General features: G+C 33.2%; 1 protein-coding gene across 3 annotated transcripts in view; it reads left to right on the forward strand.

The window, feature by feature from the left end:
* The window catches only part of LOC129235309 (KAT8 regulatory NSL complex subunit 1-like), a 183,474-nt gene that overhangs the window by 39,415 nt on the left and 125,194 nt on the right, over positions 1 to 18,865 (forward strand). Inside the window, exons 2-3 of one of the 3 annotated variants that reach the window (XM_054869044.1) lie at positions 1,931 to 2,563; positions 10,970 to 11,054. In XM_054869044.1, coding sequence (XP_054725019.1) covers positions 2,194 to 2,563; positions 10,970 to 11,054 — 455 coding nt within the window. In that variant the 5' untranslated portion in view covers positions 1,931 to 2,193. Of the gene's footprint in view, positions 1 to 1,930; positions 2,564 to 10,969; positions 11,055 to 18,865 lie in introns of those variants that run through there. The other 2 variants (XM_054869045.1, XM_054869043.1) reach the window with 2 other exon arrangements.

Here is an 18,865-nt window from a genome sequence, read left to right on the forward strand (position 1 = left end):
TGAATTTTTTTTAATGATACAGTCGATCCTCGGTTTAATAAACCTCTGTTTAATTAATTTCACAATCTAGCGAATTTTTCTTCCCCCCCCCCCCCCCAACTAAAATCAAAGCAAAAAACCCTATTTACCGAATAATAAACCCTGAATTAACAAATTATTTTAACAGCTTAGAAAAAAAAAATGTTTTTTGTTAATTTGAGTAAGGAAGTATTGGATTGTTTCCCAAATGATACATACATCTTGTCCAAAAAGCAGAAAGACTTTTCTTGGAATCGGTCATTTTTAATGAACGAAGGGGGGGGGGGGCAACCAATGAATAGCGATTCTAATGCAGAAGGCGATAATGAAACTCCCATTGAAACCCGTTTTGTCAAATGCTTTACATGGCCTGGAACTGTAAAATCATATCTCATGCAGCAGGCTGTAAGTGACACAGTATTTTCTTCTCTCCATGACGCCGAAAGAGGACTATTTCAAGTAGAGTAGTCAAGGAAATTTTCAAACATCTACTACTCAGTACTTAAAATTTCAAATTAACTAGTGTGTAATAAATTGCGGAATTCTGAAAAAAAAAAGTGTACACTTTCTAATTATGGATATTTTTGTGTTGCTGCTTATTAGGGCTTTTAGATAAGGTAAGTGCATTTTTTTCTCACCACGATATTACTAACAGCCCTGATGTTTAACATATGAAGTTTCGGTCCCGATGAATTCGTTAAATCACGGTTCGACTGTATATTGATGTTGATACCTCAAAGGTTGCAAATCTCAGCAAAAGCAATTAAAAAAAAAAAAAATCCCATGATAAGCCCCAAAAATTATATTTTGCCAGAAAAAGAAATGCCCTGAAAAACACCCCTCTAAAAACTTTGTGGCGTAGTTTATGCCATAATCTCTCCCCTTCCCCCCCTTCCAGATACTTATTTTACATAAAATTCAAGGTTTCAAACTTTCTCAATTTTCACACAATTTAGTTTTTTATAAGAAATGGACCCCTGTTATAAAGGTCAAGATTCACGTCGCCACTTGACGGGTGGCGACCTTGTTTGAAAAAGGGACAACCTCAAAAAACTTCCTCAGTCGCCATTTTCCCCCTCATAGATCCTAAGGAAATGTTTTCTGTGGTGAACAGGAATTAGGTACAAAACTTAACAAGGGGAAAGTCAATTTATCTTTTCGGAAACATAAGTCTTGATAAACCCTGGGGTGTGCGGGGGAGGGCTTGATCAGGGAAGATTGTTAAATCAGCTAGGTGTGAAACATGGCCGCCATATTTGGTCATTTACAAGATGGATGTAGGCAAGATGCTTCATTGCCTTAGTTTCTAGAAACAAAGCACAGTAGGATGTTTTATTTCACTGAAAACCAATGTAAATAATGCAAAATGTGCTGCAAATTGCTTTTTAAATTTTATTTTTAATAATTTTCTTGAGAAATGAAATACGGTGGAAATTTGTTTTACACCAAAATTCTAAATTTACATGACATGATGTGAAAAACTCAGTTTTCCTTTGTTTTTGAATTGTTTTGCATATCTCTAATAGTTAAAAAAAATATGCCATTTTTTAAACCATTGAATTTGGCTGAAATGATCTAATTTGCAGTTTTTGACTTAGCATAACTTGAGAAAAATTCAAGTTTAATCTTTTCTGTGAGTGGGTTTCCTTTGGTGTGAGTCCTTTGGTATGTGTTAATGTTTCCTCTTATAAAATTTGGAAAAAAATAAAAAATGGTCTGGCAACCCATATTTGTCGTAATTCTGTGGAAGGACTTCTTTTATGTGACATATCTTGGTTATATCCCTTAGTCATTACAGAATCATGCAGTTTTATACATTTCATATACCTGCATGTTCTGGCGTATTTGAACAATGTATGATTGCGCTTATTAAATATGAGAAACTGAAGAATGCCTCATATTGTTTTTATAGTCAGAAGAAGGCTATCTGGAAACGTTTGACGGAAAGTGCATCACTTCATAGCCGTTCATCATGGCTTATAGCTCGTATACAAGAACTGGAGTACCAACTGGGGATGGCCAAGGAGAAATTAAAAGAAACTGTTAATTTAGATGGAGATGTCTGTTTTGAAGAATCAGCATCATGTAATAGTTCAGCATTATCTGCAACTAGTATAGATATTGAGCAGGTTTCAACAAAACAAACATCTCTAAAAAAATTAATTAGGCCTGTTAATGGGTAATTTGGATCATAGTTCTGTTAATGACCTTTCTAATGTTAATTGTTCACTTCTTGAAAGCAGTGTACAGCTGACTTCATCTTTGGCAAAAACGGAAGAGTCTTGTAGTCGCACAAGACCGTTAAAAATGTCTTTCCAAAAACGTAAATTGATTTCAGTTGAAACTATGCCAAATTTAAGTAGTAAAGTGTCCAAGTTTTCTACTGTTAGTTGTTACTGCAATAGTGTAAATGTGATTCAACCTTGTGTCCTGTGCGCTGGTCGCTACAATAGTACTCAAAGTGTTGATCCTGATACAATGCCTCTTCAAGATAGAATAGCTCTTTTGGATCCAATTTTTCATCCGGTTCTATCTTTGGAAAAAGGTAAGGGTTATTATTTAAAATAGTTAAATGATCTTCATTAGATTTACAGATTATGCCATTTTATGAATTTCATGTAGCATATTTAAGCTTATTTCTTTTGTAGTGCTTTAATTTTTTTTTTTTTTAATTTTCTTTTTTTCTCCAAAAAGCTTGAAGTTGAAAATTCTATCTTTTGAATAAAAGAATTTTTAACTTCAAATTTATGAATGGTAAATGTAACATATTGTACAAATGAATGACATAATTAATAGATAAATCAAAATGCAAGATCATGTGTTACAGGTGTTGTGTGGTATAGAAGTGTTTTCTTGTAATGTTGAATTGTTTGCATACACGCATAATAAAACATTATGATAATTTATCAATTAAGACAGATCTTGCTTTTAAGGTATGATTTTAAAAATGTTTTTCATGTTTGTGTAACTTGAAAGTGCATGCACAATATTATGGTTATTCACTGCTAAAACTGTTCTATTATACCAAAAATTCTTAACGAGAAAGTTTGATCATTTGCAAACAATATTTGGAGGCTGCTCATAAGCGTTTTAAATTTTTTAGGTCAAAATAATATATAATATATTAATCATATCATTTTTAAAATTTAACAAAAAAATAGTATTAAAAAGTCACTCATATGCACTGAAAGATAAAACATAGTAACAAAAATCAAGTAATTTTCCCAACAAACTAGGTAATATTAAATGCTACCTTATAGATAACTGCACAGATTTATGTTTCTAAATCCTTAATATTTCAATTATATATTTTTTATTTGGGTAGTAACTTAAATGTTTAAAAAAAAAAAAAATCTATGACCATCTCAATGCACAATATATTGTGACTTTGTATTTCATTTTAATACTAGTACAGTACATTAAAACCTGTAAAGTTGACTGATATTGTCAGGCACAGAGTTTGTTTTGGACCATATGTATATCAACCACCGTAAGTTGATCACTTTCCTTAGTTGACCACTAAAGCACGGTACCATAGGTGGGTCATATTACACAGGTTTCATTGTGTAAGATGATGCACTTTTTTAAATAAGGTAAGCACTTATGAAATAATGATATATAAGCACTTTTATATAAGCGCACTTTTAGTAATGTAAAAATGAGATATATATATATATATATATATATATATATATATATATATATCACTTGATAAGCACTTTTTTTTCATGCCCTCTTTCCTAAGAGACTCCATTCTATGGATGTTATAGCTGTGGAATTTTATTTTGCATGAAGTATATTTTGTTAGTTTGATTTACTCGTCTTGACATATCTTCTTCCAATGTGAATTCTTAAACTCGTGCATTTGAATTTTTCCTTTCTAAAAGTGGTTCAGCTTTACCACCCTAACTTCAGGCAATGTGATTTTTTCTAAATATCTGTGACAGCTCAAGTTAAAATGATATTTTAATTTTTCTTTGAAGTCCCTAAATTTATAGAAATGGAGCTAAGTAAAAAATTATGTGTTTTTGTATTTGCCTAATTGTTGATAGGAATTATGTGCCAGTAATCAGCAACAGATACAGATTACAATTTTAGGGGGGTTCATGCTGAATGACTTCCCCCCTAAAAACAAATCTCAGTTTTGGGTGCAAAAAATTTCTGAAACATTTTGGGTGTCTATAAAAAGCACCAATAGAAGAATAAGGCACCTAATAGGGCAAAAACTGGTTAATTCTTAAAACTGTGGAAAGTAGAATTACTTCAAATGTTTACTTTTTAAATTTTTTAATGAATTAAAAATATTACTGCAATTGTTTACATTTTATTCATAAATTGTTTAAGCACAATGTGCATTTATTAGTGTTGATGGTTTACAGGAGGTCATGACCCCCCCCCCCATGACCCTTCTCCTGTATCCACCCCTGCCTGTAGTTCATGATAAAGTTGACGCTCAGATTAACAAACCTGTTGTTTACAAACACTTGATTTTAAGAACAACTTAGCAGACCAAAACAAACCTTTGATTGAAAAAATTCTGGTTGATTTCACAAAATCTCGATTTTATGAACATTTTTGGTGGTCCACAAGAGTTTTCAAAATCAAGGGTCAACTACTTGTATATCGCTCTTCAACTTCATCGATGCTCCTTCCATGTGGTTTCATCAAAACCCCAACACCTCTTATCTCAGTATTTCAATTCAAGGTGTATGTGTCTGGTCTCCTTTTTCTTTTGTAAGTGTGTGATTTCCTAAATACTTCTCCCTTATAAAATTCTTAATTTTTCACCATAGGGCAATTCCATGAAAAGTGAAACCAGTAGGTCAAAATTTCATATTGCATTATTTTGCTATATTATACATCATTGTAAAGCTTGAAATGTGTATTTTCAGAATATTGCATTGCTTTTTTAATAAAAATTAAATAATAAATTTTTTTCCCAGTTGGAAGTACGATAGTCGGGTCTTCAAAACAATCAGAAAAAAATACCCCATTTTCAAACGCTTATTTCTAATAGCAAAATAAAAATAAACAAAATTAATTGCAGTACAGCTTAAACTATTAACATAATACCATAATAACATGCATTTATTTTAATTTTTTTACAAAATAAAATTAGGCAATTTAAATTAAAAAAAAATGAAGTTCAATGTTACGTCCGTAACAAAAATTTAGCAAAAGTTGTCGTTACTTCCTAAAAAATCAAAGTTAAAAGAAATCCTTTTTTGTCCTTTTAGCAATTCATCAGAGTAATTGTTTACCATAGTTTAAAACATTAGAATTTCTTTCGTTTTTAAAAAAATGGCGTTACAGACGTAACATTTTTTGTTACGGACGTAACAAAAAGCAGTATGTTACGTCCGTAACACATGTATATTTCCAATTAAAAAGAAAAAAGTACAAGATGGCAATGAAAATATAGGGTATGACATGTAATATGATATAACAAAACTTCTGATACTGTGATTTCCAAAATGTTATAAATATTAGTGGATATTTAACTTTATTTTTTAAAATTATTGAAATACACATCGTTGCCTCAGAGCAACATTAAGACATTTAATCCTAGGAATATCACTAAGATATCCTACTGTTGCTCTGAGGTGTTCCTCTCAAGGTAAGATTTTTTGTCCTCCAAATCATGCAATAAATTCAATTGGTGTTAATAATTCTAGGTTAGCAATTAATGCTTAATAACGTGCAGAAAAATATTCCAGAGGGTTCCTTAATTTCTCAAACTTTGCTTCATCAATGCACTATGACAAAAAATATAGTTCTCCAAGTAGATTTTTGTGAAAATTACTTGATCATTTAACACGATGAAATCCAAAGCATTTTGTGCGTAATTTTCATTAATAAAGTTTTTTTTTTCAAAAAAAAAAATTATATTACAGATATTAATCATAGTTATTCTCTTCAAACTTCTATCATTCTGAAAGCATAGCCAAATTGATATTACTTCTTATTTAAAAACTAACTTAGAGATAAGAATTTGTCCTGTTAGTTTAAACCAAAGTTACTGAGTTACTTTTTGTTGTTATTTACTCTTCACAAAAAAGTAATATTTAGATTACTGTTTCATTGATGCGTTGAATTTTTTATAGTTTTAAAACTTTAATTAAAAAGCATAATTAGATTCGAGTTAAAAGTACTAAATATTAAACTAGCTACATCTGATCCTCAGATAAAGCACATTTAGTTTTGAAGCAAGATTTAGACTACTTAGGCAAATGTTGGCCAAAATGTATTTTCCCGATGTCAGTTTCGACCGTTTTTTTCCACCTTTGGTAAAAACGTACCAATCTATTAAAAAGCGATCGAAATCAAAGGCAACTGTTAAACTTTAAACGAAATTTGGCAGTTAATATGTTTGTTGAGAGAGAGAGAAAATCATCGAAAATTCTCAACCTGTAAAAGTACTCCCTTGTAGAAGCCCCCCCCCCCCCTCCCTCCACGTTTATGTGAAAAATTTGAAAACTTTATTTGTAACTGAATAATTAAACTTTTGTTTTGCTTATTTTCCCCTTGGATAATTTTACTTTTTATGACGCACCAATTTATATTTTATATTTATTTACATGGTGGTATATGCTCCCTACCTCCCCAAATCTTTAAAAACTATTAAGGAATAACTTAAAGGGTTAAAATAATGTGTTAATCTAGACCATTGCACTCTCTTAACAAAAATTATTAGTATACTTAAGCTTTTATTTGCTTTCTGCAATTAGCATATCAGACATGTTAGGTCCGTAACACTTTTATGTTACGTCCGTAACAAATATATAAATTTCTATCATAAATTTTACGAATAATATCCATGAAAACTTTATGGTTTTAGAAAGCTTGAAATCTCTAGAACAAGTATTTCAAAGAAAATTTTAGAAATCTATGAATAATTCACAGGAATATTGGCAATTGTATGACAATGTATACATTTTGCTGTTTTCTGAGTTACGTCCGTAACAGGCAGTTTTTAATTTTTGTTACTTTTTGTAATAAAGCAATCTGCACCCAAATTTTTGATAGCATTAATAACACCAAGCTATACAACAGAAAAAAAAATTGTAGCTTTTTATGAAACCAAATTGAAATTATGCGATTTTAAAGTACTTTGTTATAACAATTGCCCATAGTACTTGGCATGACTGCCTTTAATCATATAAGTATTCGATTAAATGCTTATCTAGTTTGAAATAAGTATTTAAAAGTATGACGTGTGAAAATTATACATGGTTTTTCAAAATGAAAATAATAAATTCATTTTAAAATGGTGCTAGGTACTTTCTGATCAAGCTGTATTACGACATGGATTATGCTTTGCCAATACTCTTGAGACTTCACAGTAGCTGTTTATAACAAACACTCAACCATAACATATATAATGCTGAAAATAAAAGGGGTGGGTTGGTTAGCCCATTTTCAGATCACTTTGTAGACAACATCTGAAAATTTCTATGTAAAGTGTTTCATGTTTTTTTTTGCTATGTTAAAAAATGTATTGTTGCCATTTTATCATTACTGACTGCATGAAATTCTACTTCTTTGGTAAGAGTAAGTAAAGTACAAAGGGATACCCCAGTATTTCATTATGAGTTACTTAAAACTTATGTACAATGAAACCTCTAAGAGCAATCACCCCTCCGTTCCGTAAAATTTCGGCCGTTCAAAGGGGGTGGCCACTTTAAAGGGTTTCCGTTACAATTGTAATATAATTTTCATAATACATAATATAAGCAAGTTTAACACATAAAATGAAGTTGGAGACCTTTCTAAAGGGGAAATAGCTTAATTTTAAATTATTGTGAACATTTTTCAGATAAAGGATACAATTTGTGACTGAAGTTTTTACTTTGCTCCAACAGTTGTTTTTAAATTTGTTTTTCAATCCAAATGTATATCTCTAGTCAATTTGTCATTGCATCTGAATTTTCGATGACTTTACCTATTACCCCCAAAAACACTTCAGTTAAAAGTTCAGTTTGTTGATGATTACAAAACGTATTAAAAAAAATTGATCGTCAAAGGCCGAATTAGTGCCTGAATGATGCATACGGCGAACTGATAAGTTAATTTAAACCAATCTCAAATTAATATTAGATTTGAATAAAAACGCTATTTTTTTTGCTGTCTTGTTGACCAGAATATGTTTCTCTCAGTTGACACTAATTATCAAAGCACCTCATTGCTGTTCCATACTGATAAGAATTCAAAATAGTACACTATTAATTTTCTCACAGATTTTCTGTGCTCATATTGCTCAAAATTTCGATACGTTGTCAAGATTCATATGCAACTCAGATACCACATACACACCGACCAACTAATAAAATTATTACAAGTAAAACTTTTGAACTGAAAGTCTTATTTGCTGTAAACCTCTTTAAACTAAATGACTGTAGATTAGAAATAGAAAGTGTATAAATTTTCCTGAAAAATTGGGATGGACGCATCCATTCAGTGTCCCATTCAGAAGGGTTGGGTGGCCATTTCTAAAATATCCGTTCCATAAAAAAATTGGCCACTTAAGACAGGTGGCCGCTCAGTGAGGTTTCACTGTATTATAAAAAATAGCGTCTGTTGACTCTGGTTGAAAGTCTTCACATTTGGTTTGTGTCATGAATCTCAGAGGCTGTAAACTGCTTTTATGTCTTCCCTTTGAATATGAGAAGTGTGAGTACAGTGAGACACAAAAATTCAATTACGTGTTTTTATCTTCAAAAATCATGGATGTCGATTTCTTTGAATTGGTATTGTAATAGGTGTTATAAAAATGAATCACAAGAAAAAACTGACATTTGAATACACACACCAAAAAAACAAAACAAAATGCAATTTTGTCTTGCTGTTCCCTCAGTTTGTGGGGGAACAGGTAGTTTCTTGCCAACTTTTCATTTATTTACTTATTTATTTTTTGAAAAAATAAAATAAATAAATATCTTTTAATTTAAATATTTCAAAATTAATGCTTAGGTTTTTGAATAGGTATCGACTAAATGTTTCTTAGAAAGTGTAAAGTTCTATTTAATAATATTTTATGAAACTAGTAAAAAATACCCCCCCCCCCCCTACGCACACTAATGCTCTAGATACCCGGTTGCCAAAGGGTGACCATTTCATTGAAAACGGCTACCAAAGAATCAAGTTGCCAAAAGTGAGAATCACATGTTTCACGCATGGTTTCAGAATCTTGAGGGTTTCATGATCAGTTGACCCAACGTAATCGATGTAATTCGGAAAAAATGTATCCCATGAAATTTTGTTTGATTTTTGTGAAGTATTATAATAAGCGTTTATTTTGTTGTATTGAATACATTATTTACTTTCTGCTCTGTTATAAGGGGCCATTCATTAATTACGTAAGGATGATTTAGGCAATTTTTGATCCCCCCCTTCCCCCATGTGATTGTAAGTAAGATTTTTCAACCCCCCCATCTTACGTAAGATTAAATTTCGTTTTTCAAAATAACAAATCTTACATCACCGGAATCGTGTTTAAATTCATTGTTATTAAATTTTTTTAAAAAACCTTATATTTACTAAAAGGAATCTAGACTGAATGTTTTTCCGACAAATAATTTTTGTATATGATGCACTACTACTAATTATAAATAAAACATGCCATACACAGTGCAATTCTTTTATTATATTTTACACTATTGACATTATTTAAAAAACAAGTGAAAAACAGCTCATCCTAATATATTTTTTTACCTTGCAGAAGCAAATGAAATATGATCCCTGCCAAACCACTTGACTGCGCGATTTCTAATATAAAATATAGAGTTGGAAAATATTATGTAAGAATGGGTCTGACCCTCTCTACCCCCCAAGTAAGGGTATGTAGAGAATTTTTCGACCCCCTTCTGGATCCTTAAGTAATTAATAAATGGCAACTAAAGTGCGCATACTTTAAAAAAAAATGGCTACCTAAAGTACAAAAATGGTTACCATTTTCTGTGACTTTGGTAGCCAGTGTTGTATTCAGATTTCCTTGTGTAGAGCTTTACCTCCCACCCCACATTTTGTACATCAAAACTTGGTGACACTGGTGGCCATTTTTTTGGTGACCACTGTCCACTTATAAAATTTGAATCTTGCAATTTGAATGAGGCAGTTTTGGCTCTTATTACTAACTTTCCGTTGCTGGCTGATAGCTTTTTTTATGCATTGTGAATTCTCCTGTTTACTATTTTTCCTTGTGTCTTTCATCGCTTGGAACCAACCATTTGTAACAACGTCTTTTTTCCTCATTTGAGCTTCAAAATTTTATTGCTTTTTGTTGCATATAAGCATGATCAGTTTGTTGACTGAAGCAACACGTTCAGTAACATTTTCAAACCAATTTGCTCATATTTATTAGCTCTGTTTGGTTTGACTTTAAATTTTCATTTTGTTAATCTCTTCTGTTTAAGTTCATGATTTTTCAAAATTTTGCTAAATGGAGCAATCTTACTATTATCTAGTGGAGAAATAAAATAAAGAAATTAAGTTTCAAGACTAGCTTTATATGAATTTTTCTCTTTCCTGAAAGAAGACTTGGTTTTGTGATCAACAAATGTTTAATCTTCAGAAGGGGCAGGCACAGTGTCTTCCTAAAAATACCTGGGGAAAATATTAGTCATTTATCTTGTGATTGCGAAGTACTGGATGCTTTGTTCAGATGAGCGAGGCATATTTTATTTCTAGAAATCAGGTTAAACTGTTTAAAAGTTGCGTTTGAAATAATTTGCAATTTTTGCTAATTTGAGAAATTTGTTCATGACAGATACGGGAAAGTAGACTCGTTTAGTTTTGGACAGAACTTCTTTTTACCTAAAAAGTATCTTTCAGTTCATCTTCCATTATTTTAAATTGTTTTTTATTTAAAAATATTGAGTAGTCTTTCATGTAATTTTTATTAGTTTTAGTTGTAGAAATTTCCTTTGTTCTAGAAAAATGTTTTTTCTTTCAGAAATACCTATGGGCTTGCATTTTGAGAATACTCTGAAGTTGACGGAAGCTCGATACCAAACTTTTCAACCTGTGTCTCCAGTTGAGTAAGTTTTAACGTCCTTTGTTTTTTTCATCTGTTTTTTCACTATATCCTGCAACTAAAATTCAAAATAATAGAATATTTTTCGCTTTTTGGAAAAAAGTTTATTCTAACCATATATAAGTGCATATTAGGTATTTAAATATATGCCACCTTTCTTAGACCTAAAGTATACATTTTATTTCAAATATACTTAATTTAAAATAATCTTCAACAGAATAATTCAAAAGTTTATAGTGATGAGAGTTTACATAGTCAAAAAATTAGGATATTCAAATTAAAGGGGGAAAACATTTTCAAAAACAATAACAATGCTTGAATGCGTCATTTTTTGCTGGATTCAAAATGCTTTAATTCTTTCACACACGAATTCTACCACCTATTTAAATTCATAGTTTGACACTGTTTCCATATCCTCTTTAATGTGGCAACCAGTTCAATTTTGTTGGCTAGCACACAGTCTTGAACTGCCAACTCTCTCGCTTTTAAATGTAGCTCAATTTCTTGATCATATTGAGATTAGTAGGGTTGCTTGACCACTTTAATACCAAAATTCCTCTTTCTGTTAAAAATCTAAGAGTTGATTTAGAGATGTGACACTGAGTAGAATCTTGCTGAAAGATAAAATGTCACTGAATGTGTCATTGATGTTTCTCAAAAGAAGTATCATGTAATACTGATAAACAGCGGAAGTCGCCACTTTTATTTTAAGATACATACAAATGTCCCATTCCGGTAGCCCCTCATGCACCCACACACCATAAAGGACGTCTCCAATTTGAGAAATCGTCTGTCGAACACAAGATTTCTCATACACCTTACTTTTCAAACGCCAAACCCGAACACCTTTTTTGTTCACAGATATTTAAAAAAAAAGGTTCATCACTGAACATAAAACTTTTTCCAACTTTGTTGCCCCTTTATAAGCTTCTCTTTGCTCCAGGTTAATGGTGTACGTTTCTGCTTCATGTTTGTCTTACTTCATAGATCCGTAATTGCAACTGCAGTTTATGCAACCATCTAAGTGTAGAGGATATGAACAGGATAACTATAGATTCTTTCCAACACTTATAGATGTAAGAGGCATTTTTCAACGATTATTTTGGACGATTCATTGTAATTGGGGTTCATCTCTGCTGGTTGTTACAATATTTCTACCTCATATTACTTCAGTTTTTTGTAGGTCAGTCCTTCTATTCCTTTAAAATCTTACATACCGTAGATTGTAAAATGTTCATTTGAATTGAGTTGGATTGTGTTTCTAACATTAAGCAATGATAGAATACGTAATTTCAATTTTCCCCCATTTATCACTTTGACGATCCATTTTGAAAACTGCTGACGATGCTTTTATAAGGGCATTAAGTTATTCGGATGGCCAAACTTCATGCTTGTGACAAACTATCGGTTAACAGGTATGCAAATTTTCTCTATGGGGCATGCTTGGGACAAACTTTTTTACTAGTTGGCTCAACATGTACTTCTTTACTTCTGGTCATTCCGTTAATGTGCTTGAGCGTAGGAGATGAAGAAATATAATTTTTTCCAGAGCTGAATCAATTTTGAAGTGAATGTATAACAAGCAAAAATATTACTGTTTCCACTTTGAAAGTAAAACTATAAGTTATGAAGGTTAAAACATAGAGAAGGATCTGTGGGACACTTATGTTGTGTGTCCCTGTGGTGGGAGTATAGGTTGGAGGCGCTAATAAGGTTCTAACTTGAGAAGCATTAAAATTAAATTTCAGATAAAAAGGAGGAATACTTAAGTTGGAAACCTGAGAGGACGTCTTCCTCCTTACATCCACCTTCAACTATAATACCATTGGGTAATGATAAAAATTTACCAGGCAATAGCAAATGTTTTAGAGCCCAAATATACAGATTACTGCAGACTCGTGTTTCGGGGTTTTAAGGAACCCTTTTTTAATGCAAAATTGTGAGATTGTGAATGTAAAGACATTACTGGATGTGTTTACCCCAAAACAAGTTTCTACAGTACTCTGTATATTAGGGCTACAAAACGTTTGTTATTTCATGTTTAGGCACAAAGCTATTTGACTATTTTTTAATGAAATAAGTGGTTTACTTCTCGTGTAATTCATTTTGTATGGGTGCAAATAAGGAGGGAGGGGGAGGGGAGTTTTGAAGAAAACTGTGGGATTGTAATTTTTAGGGAATTTTGTCTCTTTTGGGGGTATTGCTCTTCTGAGAAAGTTTCATAGGTGGTGCGCCTTCACTGTTAGGATTTGGAATAATTTTAAAATCGAATAATTGCTTCTCTTTTGTTTTATTTGAATGGCATTATTGTTAAATGTTTGGCGTCGAATTTTCAATAATCTAGAAATTTCTAAATAATCGAACAAATATTGTTAATTATCATACGAGTAGATTTATGGAAAGGCATGGGTTGTGTGATCCGGTGATGAAATCTTGAAACGAAGGCTAGAGAAAAGCTTCTCATACTATTTTGAAATGGGTAGTTATTAAGATCAAATATATACAATTTTAATTAAAAATTGAGGGATGATGTGAATATAGGCGGGTTTTGGGCGACACTTGGTTCGAACTTGAGAGTTGTTTAAATTAAAAATATATTTAAACTGAAAAGTGGGAACAATTTAGCAAAAAATCAGAGGGGACACCTCCCCCCCCCCCAACGTTCCTATTAACTGCACCCATGTAAAATTAAACAAATCTCTAATGTGGTTTACTTTTCGAATGATTCATTCGCAGAGGTGCCCACAAGAAGAAAACGGTAAGGCACAAACCATGTAATTGAAATTTTAAGTGGTCTTAGCTTGTTTTTGTGTTATTGTTTCTTAAGGGGAGGGGAGGGGGGATTGCCGTAAAGGGCGCACCATTGCTCTCAGGGATGAACAGACAGCACTGTCATTCTACATGCAGGGGTACTCACTAATGAGCAAGAGAATGCTCAAGACTAATAACCTCCAAATGCGATAACCTAATTAAATATATGACTAGAAATGCATGATTAAAAATAGTTCAAGACAACTTAAAATAAAAACCAAATTTATTTAGTAATTTAGTAAAGTTAGTTTAAGATTATTAAAAACATTTGAAAATAACGCGAATTAGAGCTGAGCTATATCAATCTATTAACTATCTATTAAAATTAAATCCGCATCATTGCTTAAAAGCAAACGAGCGCTCGAGTCAACTAGCCAGAGAGAAAAACGCCGAAGAAGTCCATTTCCTACTCGAACCCTTTCCTTTTATCCTAAGTCAACTCATTAGCATGCGGACGCCAAATCCCCTTCTGATACACGCCAGCATAGCACCTGGCCAATGAGCATCGGGCACGTGCCGATCAGTTACGATGCTTCGTCGATTACGTAAAGATCGTGACTTCATAGATCGGCGACTGCACGTGCGAGATACATCTTCAGGCATCCGCATTAGAAGGTAGAAAAACATCGTTGAAAATTTCTCCCATACTAGGATTAGGCAGTTGACAGATACTATCGTGAGATAAGTGGTGAGATTAATTAGTTAAAACTTGTTAATTATAATTTAAGGAGCGCTAGGCCAACACTCACTCCCCCCTTAGAGCAAAGGCGCACCCGCGCAATATCGTAAAGCCTCCCAAAAAGCAAGAGCCCCTCCCCCCAAAGTTAAAAATACACTAAAAACACCCCCTTAAAAATTTTAATGGCGCAGTCTGTGCTATAACCCCTTCTAGGTGGGCACTCCTCCTGCTATAAACTGTTTTAAAATCAAAGAATTGCTTCTCGAGTGCGTTTTTCGAATTGAGCTACCCAGAGAGCACACTTCGTTGAGTAAAAAGTTTTAAAATGATTGTTAACGCTGTGAAAACCATGTTGAAACGTTTATGAAATGTTTAAACGCAACATGTTTTTAATGCAGGAATGCCCTACCCCCAAGGGCCGATGACACCCTTCCCTCAAATGCAACAGAGAACCCCCAAAACGAGAGCCCTCTAAAACAAGACAAAGTCCTCTTGTTACTCTTTCTTCTTCAAAACTTTAACGGTACGGCCTGCGCCATACCCCCCCCTTTCCTCTCTCTCTCTCTCGTTGGGACCCTTGCATAATATATTGCTCGTTGTCATATGTTCGGTTATAGAGCGACTCGGATGATTTCAAAATTGAATAATCTGCTTTTCAAAGAAACTTGGTAATCAATTAACCCTTTTTTATGACAGCGCACGAAAAATGAAGCATAGTTACGGGACCTTTTTTCATTCCGAAATGGACTCGCCAGCCTAAGCATTTTCAGCACTTTTGCATATTCTTTACAAAAAAAAGTCTTAATAAAATCAGCATCTCAATATAATGACTCCAAATTTTTAAGTTGAGTAATTAATATGCTAATCAAGATTTATGAAAATATAACTAATATGATATTATCACAAGCGAGTAAAACAAGCAAAACACTGAAATTTAACTACGCACGCGAAAATAAATATGTTTATTACAAATTAAAAAACTGGGCCAAAGATTGTAAGCTAAAATTAATCACACACAACAAGTTTCAAAATTTCTTTTTAGTGCACTCAGAAACATTTTAACTTTACTCCCTACACTTTTATTGTTATTGCATATATTTCCCAAGTCACCGAAGGAAAAATTTAAAAAGAGCGAATCAAAAAAGGAAAAAAAATAATGAACTTCAATGCCACTTTGAGGCTTGTACTTCCAACAAGCGCTGGGAGTCCCAATCCTCTGGAAAACGCAATCAGAAATATTTTACCCTCCCTCCTCATCAGGGTTTCCGCTACGGTCGCAATTTTCGCAAAATGCGAAAAATCTATTCAAATTGCGAAAATAAAACAAGGCGTTTTCGCTTTTTTGCTCAAATAAAAAAGTACAGAAATAAAGAATTAAAAAAAAAAAAAAAAACTATGCATGAAGCATGATCCGAGAGATTATTAAACAAGAACAGCGATACTCAACTTAATCATATTACAATTCTTAGTTCAGAAAATGTTTCAATTACTATTAAGTTCAACAGCCAGTACTGAGTCTTTATTTGCAATCTGACCTCCTAATAAATGAATTTTTGGGCTTCATTAAATGTCGATGTTTTAGCATTTTGCTAAACTTTTTTTTCTAACTTTAGCTTTTTTGCTAAAGAAGTTTTAAACTCAGCTTAAACCCTGCTCCTCATATATTAGTCAGGTAAATATAATTCCACTACTCTTTAAAAGCACACCAAAAAAAAAAAAAAGCAATAAATAAGAACAAATGAGTCATTTTGCGCAGAGAGCAGTGATTCCCCTGCTTGTTTACATTATTAACTTCTTGTTTGAGAGCCGAAATCCTTGGAAATAATCACGTGATACACTGAGAATCATGTCTAAATACATAACTGTTCGAATAAATCACTCTAAATGAATTTAAAAAAAATTAAGAAATCAACCCATTTCACACATTGAGATTGGGAGTAAGGGGGATTTGCACCAACCTAAATTGCTACGGAGCATCCCCTGAGGGCCACAAAGAGTGAAGGTGGACCTATTGCCAGTTTTCTAGCCGCTACCTATAAACCTCTAAAAGTTTATATTACTTGGAATCAGATCTCCCAAATGCCGAGCCCCTAGTTTCTGATAAGCTAACATGGAATCTCGTCGAACCTGCATCTCTCAAAAAATTGAGACCCCAAAATGAAGACTAAAATCTATCAAATCGACCCCCTAAAACAGGCTTGCTTTTCGAACTTTTCTGGAAGGTAGGGGGAACAAAAGGTGTATATGCTCATTTTATCGGAAAACAACAAAAAACTAGGGCCACTTTAATGTAAAAACTAGTACAAGGAATGGAGGTAGGATTGACCCCACCCCCCTATGACAACCATAAATTGAAGTTTCAGTGCCTACGTATACCTCATGATACTTAGGCCTGTTATTTCGAGCTTGACAAGAAAAGAGGAGGGGTTTTCAAGTGTATCTTACTGGATGCATGCATAATGTGCAGAATAACAGTAAAAATTTCATTTATATGAGCACAATAATTTCTAAAAGTCAGGAGGGCTCGTCCCTTCTTAAAACCCTAAATGGCAGGCTTGATGGCATCTCAAAGTATCTCAAGCACATCCCTGCCAAAACAACTCGAGAATTCAACTCCAAAAGTCAAGGGTGTCACCCCTTCCCCCTCTCGTAGGACAATGACGCACCCTCTCAAATGTCACTGAGCATCCGTCTAGAAAAAGAGCTCGCCCCCACCCTCCGGAAATGAGATTTAAAAAAAAACTCTCAAAAAACGGCTCTCAAAAATTTCAGTATCGCAGGTTGCGACATTGACCCCCTCCCGAAAATGAGGTAAAAAAAAACCCTCTCAAAAAACCGGCCTTAAAAATTTTAATGGCTTTGGCTGCACCATACCCCCTCCCCCCCCCCCCCCGAGTGGACACCCCTGTAAAAGTCAACTGAATTAGCAAAAAAGCTCAGAAAATGAACCGTTCGATTCAAACATCTCAAGATCTCGATTTGAAATATCTTCAGTACTCGATTCAAAAGATCCCGAGAAGTCAATCGCTCGAGTTCTCGATTTCAAGAGATCTCGATTATCAATCACTCGATTATCGATCGCTCGAGTACTCAATTTCAAAAGATCTCGATTAGCAATACTCGATTATCAGATGTGCTCAATTTCTGAGATCTCGATTATCAAAAGATCTCGATTATGCCCATTGCTAGTAGCTGACATAAGCTACTTTCAGGGGGGAAACGCTAATAGGCCTTACATGAAAAAATACTTCCGTACTGGTATTGGCCATAGATGAAGGGCTCTGAGGGATTTTAGACCCACAAATTTATTCCTCAATATGCAACTAATAATTTACATAAATACATGGTTTTGATTTATAATTCAGTAGCTTACAGAGAGAAAACTATAACATTATTAAACACCCAAAATTGTTCTCTTTTTTTTTATTAATTTGGTGGAAAATGGTTTTTAGCACCCCCTCCCCAAAAAGGCTGATTTGTTCATTAGTTTTTTCCTAAGGACCATGGGCGGATTTATGGGGGGGCAGAGGGGGGCATTGCCCCCCCAGTCTTGGGAGGACTTTATATAGTAACAACACATCTTCCAAAAATTAAAAAAAAAAATCATTATATTTTGTTTTTGAATAGTTCAGAAGAGCATTGGTAGATTTATAGGGGGGCATAGGGGGCAATGCTCCCCAGTTTTGGGAGGAGTTTATACAGTAACAACTTATCTTGCAAAAGTTATGAGAAAAAAAAACATGATTTTTTCTTTTTTGTATAGTTCCATTAAAATGAAGAGATAATAGTCAATGTCCTTTTCTGAAGGGAGAAAAGAAAAAGAAAAAAACCGAACATTAAATACAAATAGTACAGCTGTCACTGAGGTACTGAAAATTGGTCTAAATTCACTATTTTGAACTGAAAACCATTTCGGCAAGTATATGAATGAAAATATAGGCTAAACGAGCTATGCATTCAGCTGCAACACTTATAATAATTGACGTTGGGGACCCTCCCTTCCCCCTCCTCAATTTGCGCTAACAAAACGATCTATTCATTATGATTTGTTTTCTCTTTTCAGAATGTTTATTTTTAATTTGCGTGATTTCAAAAACTAGATGTTTTGGGTTGTTACAGACGAAAGATTTTGAAGAACTTTCTGGATTCACACATTCAAATGAAATTGGCTGATTTGAAATGTATGCTATTGCAAAAGAAGTACATAGCTAAAAGGTTTTTGTACAGAAAAATACTATCAAATGTAACAGTTAACACCATACTCAACGAATGTATGTAACAATGAAACAAAAAACTGAAAAAATTGTCCAACCATTGAACAAACA

Source organism: Uloborus diversus, chromosome 2, assembly GCF_026930045.1.
Source record: "Uloborus diversus isolate 005 chromosome 2, Udiv.v.3.1, whole genome shotgun sequence".
NCBI classification, from domain to species: Eukaryota; Metazoa; Arthropoda; class Arachnida; order Araneae; family Uloboridae; genus Uloborus; species Uloborus diversus.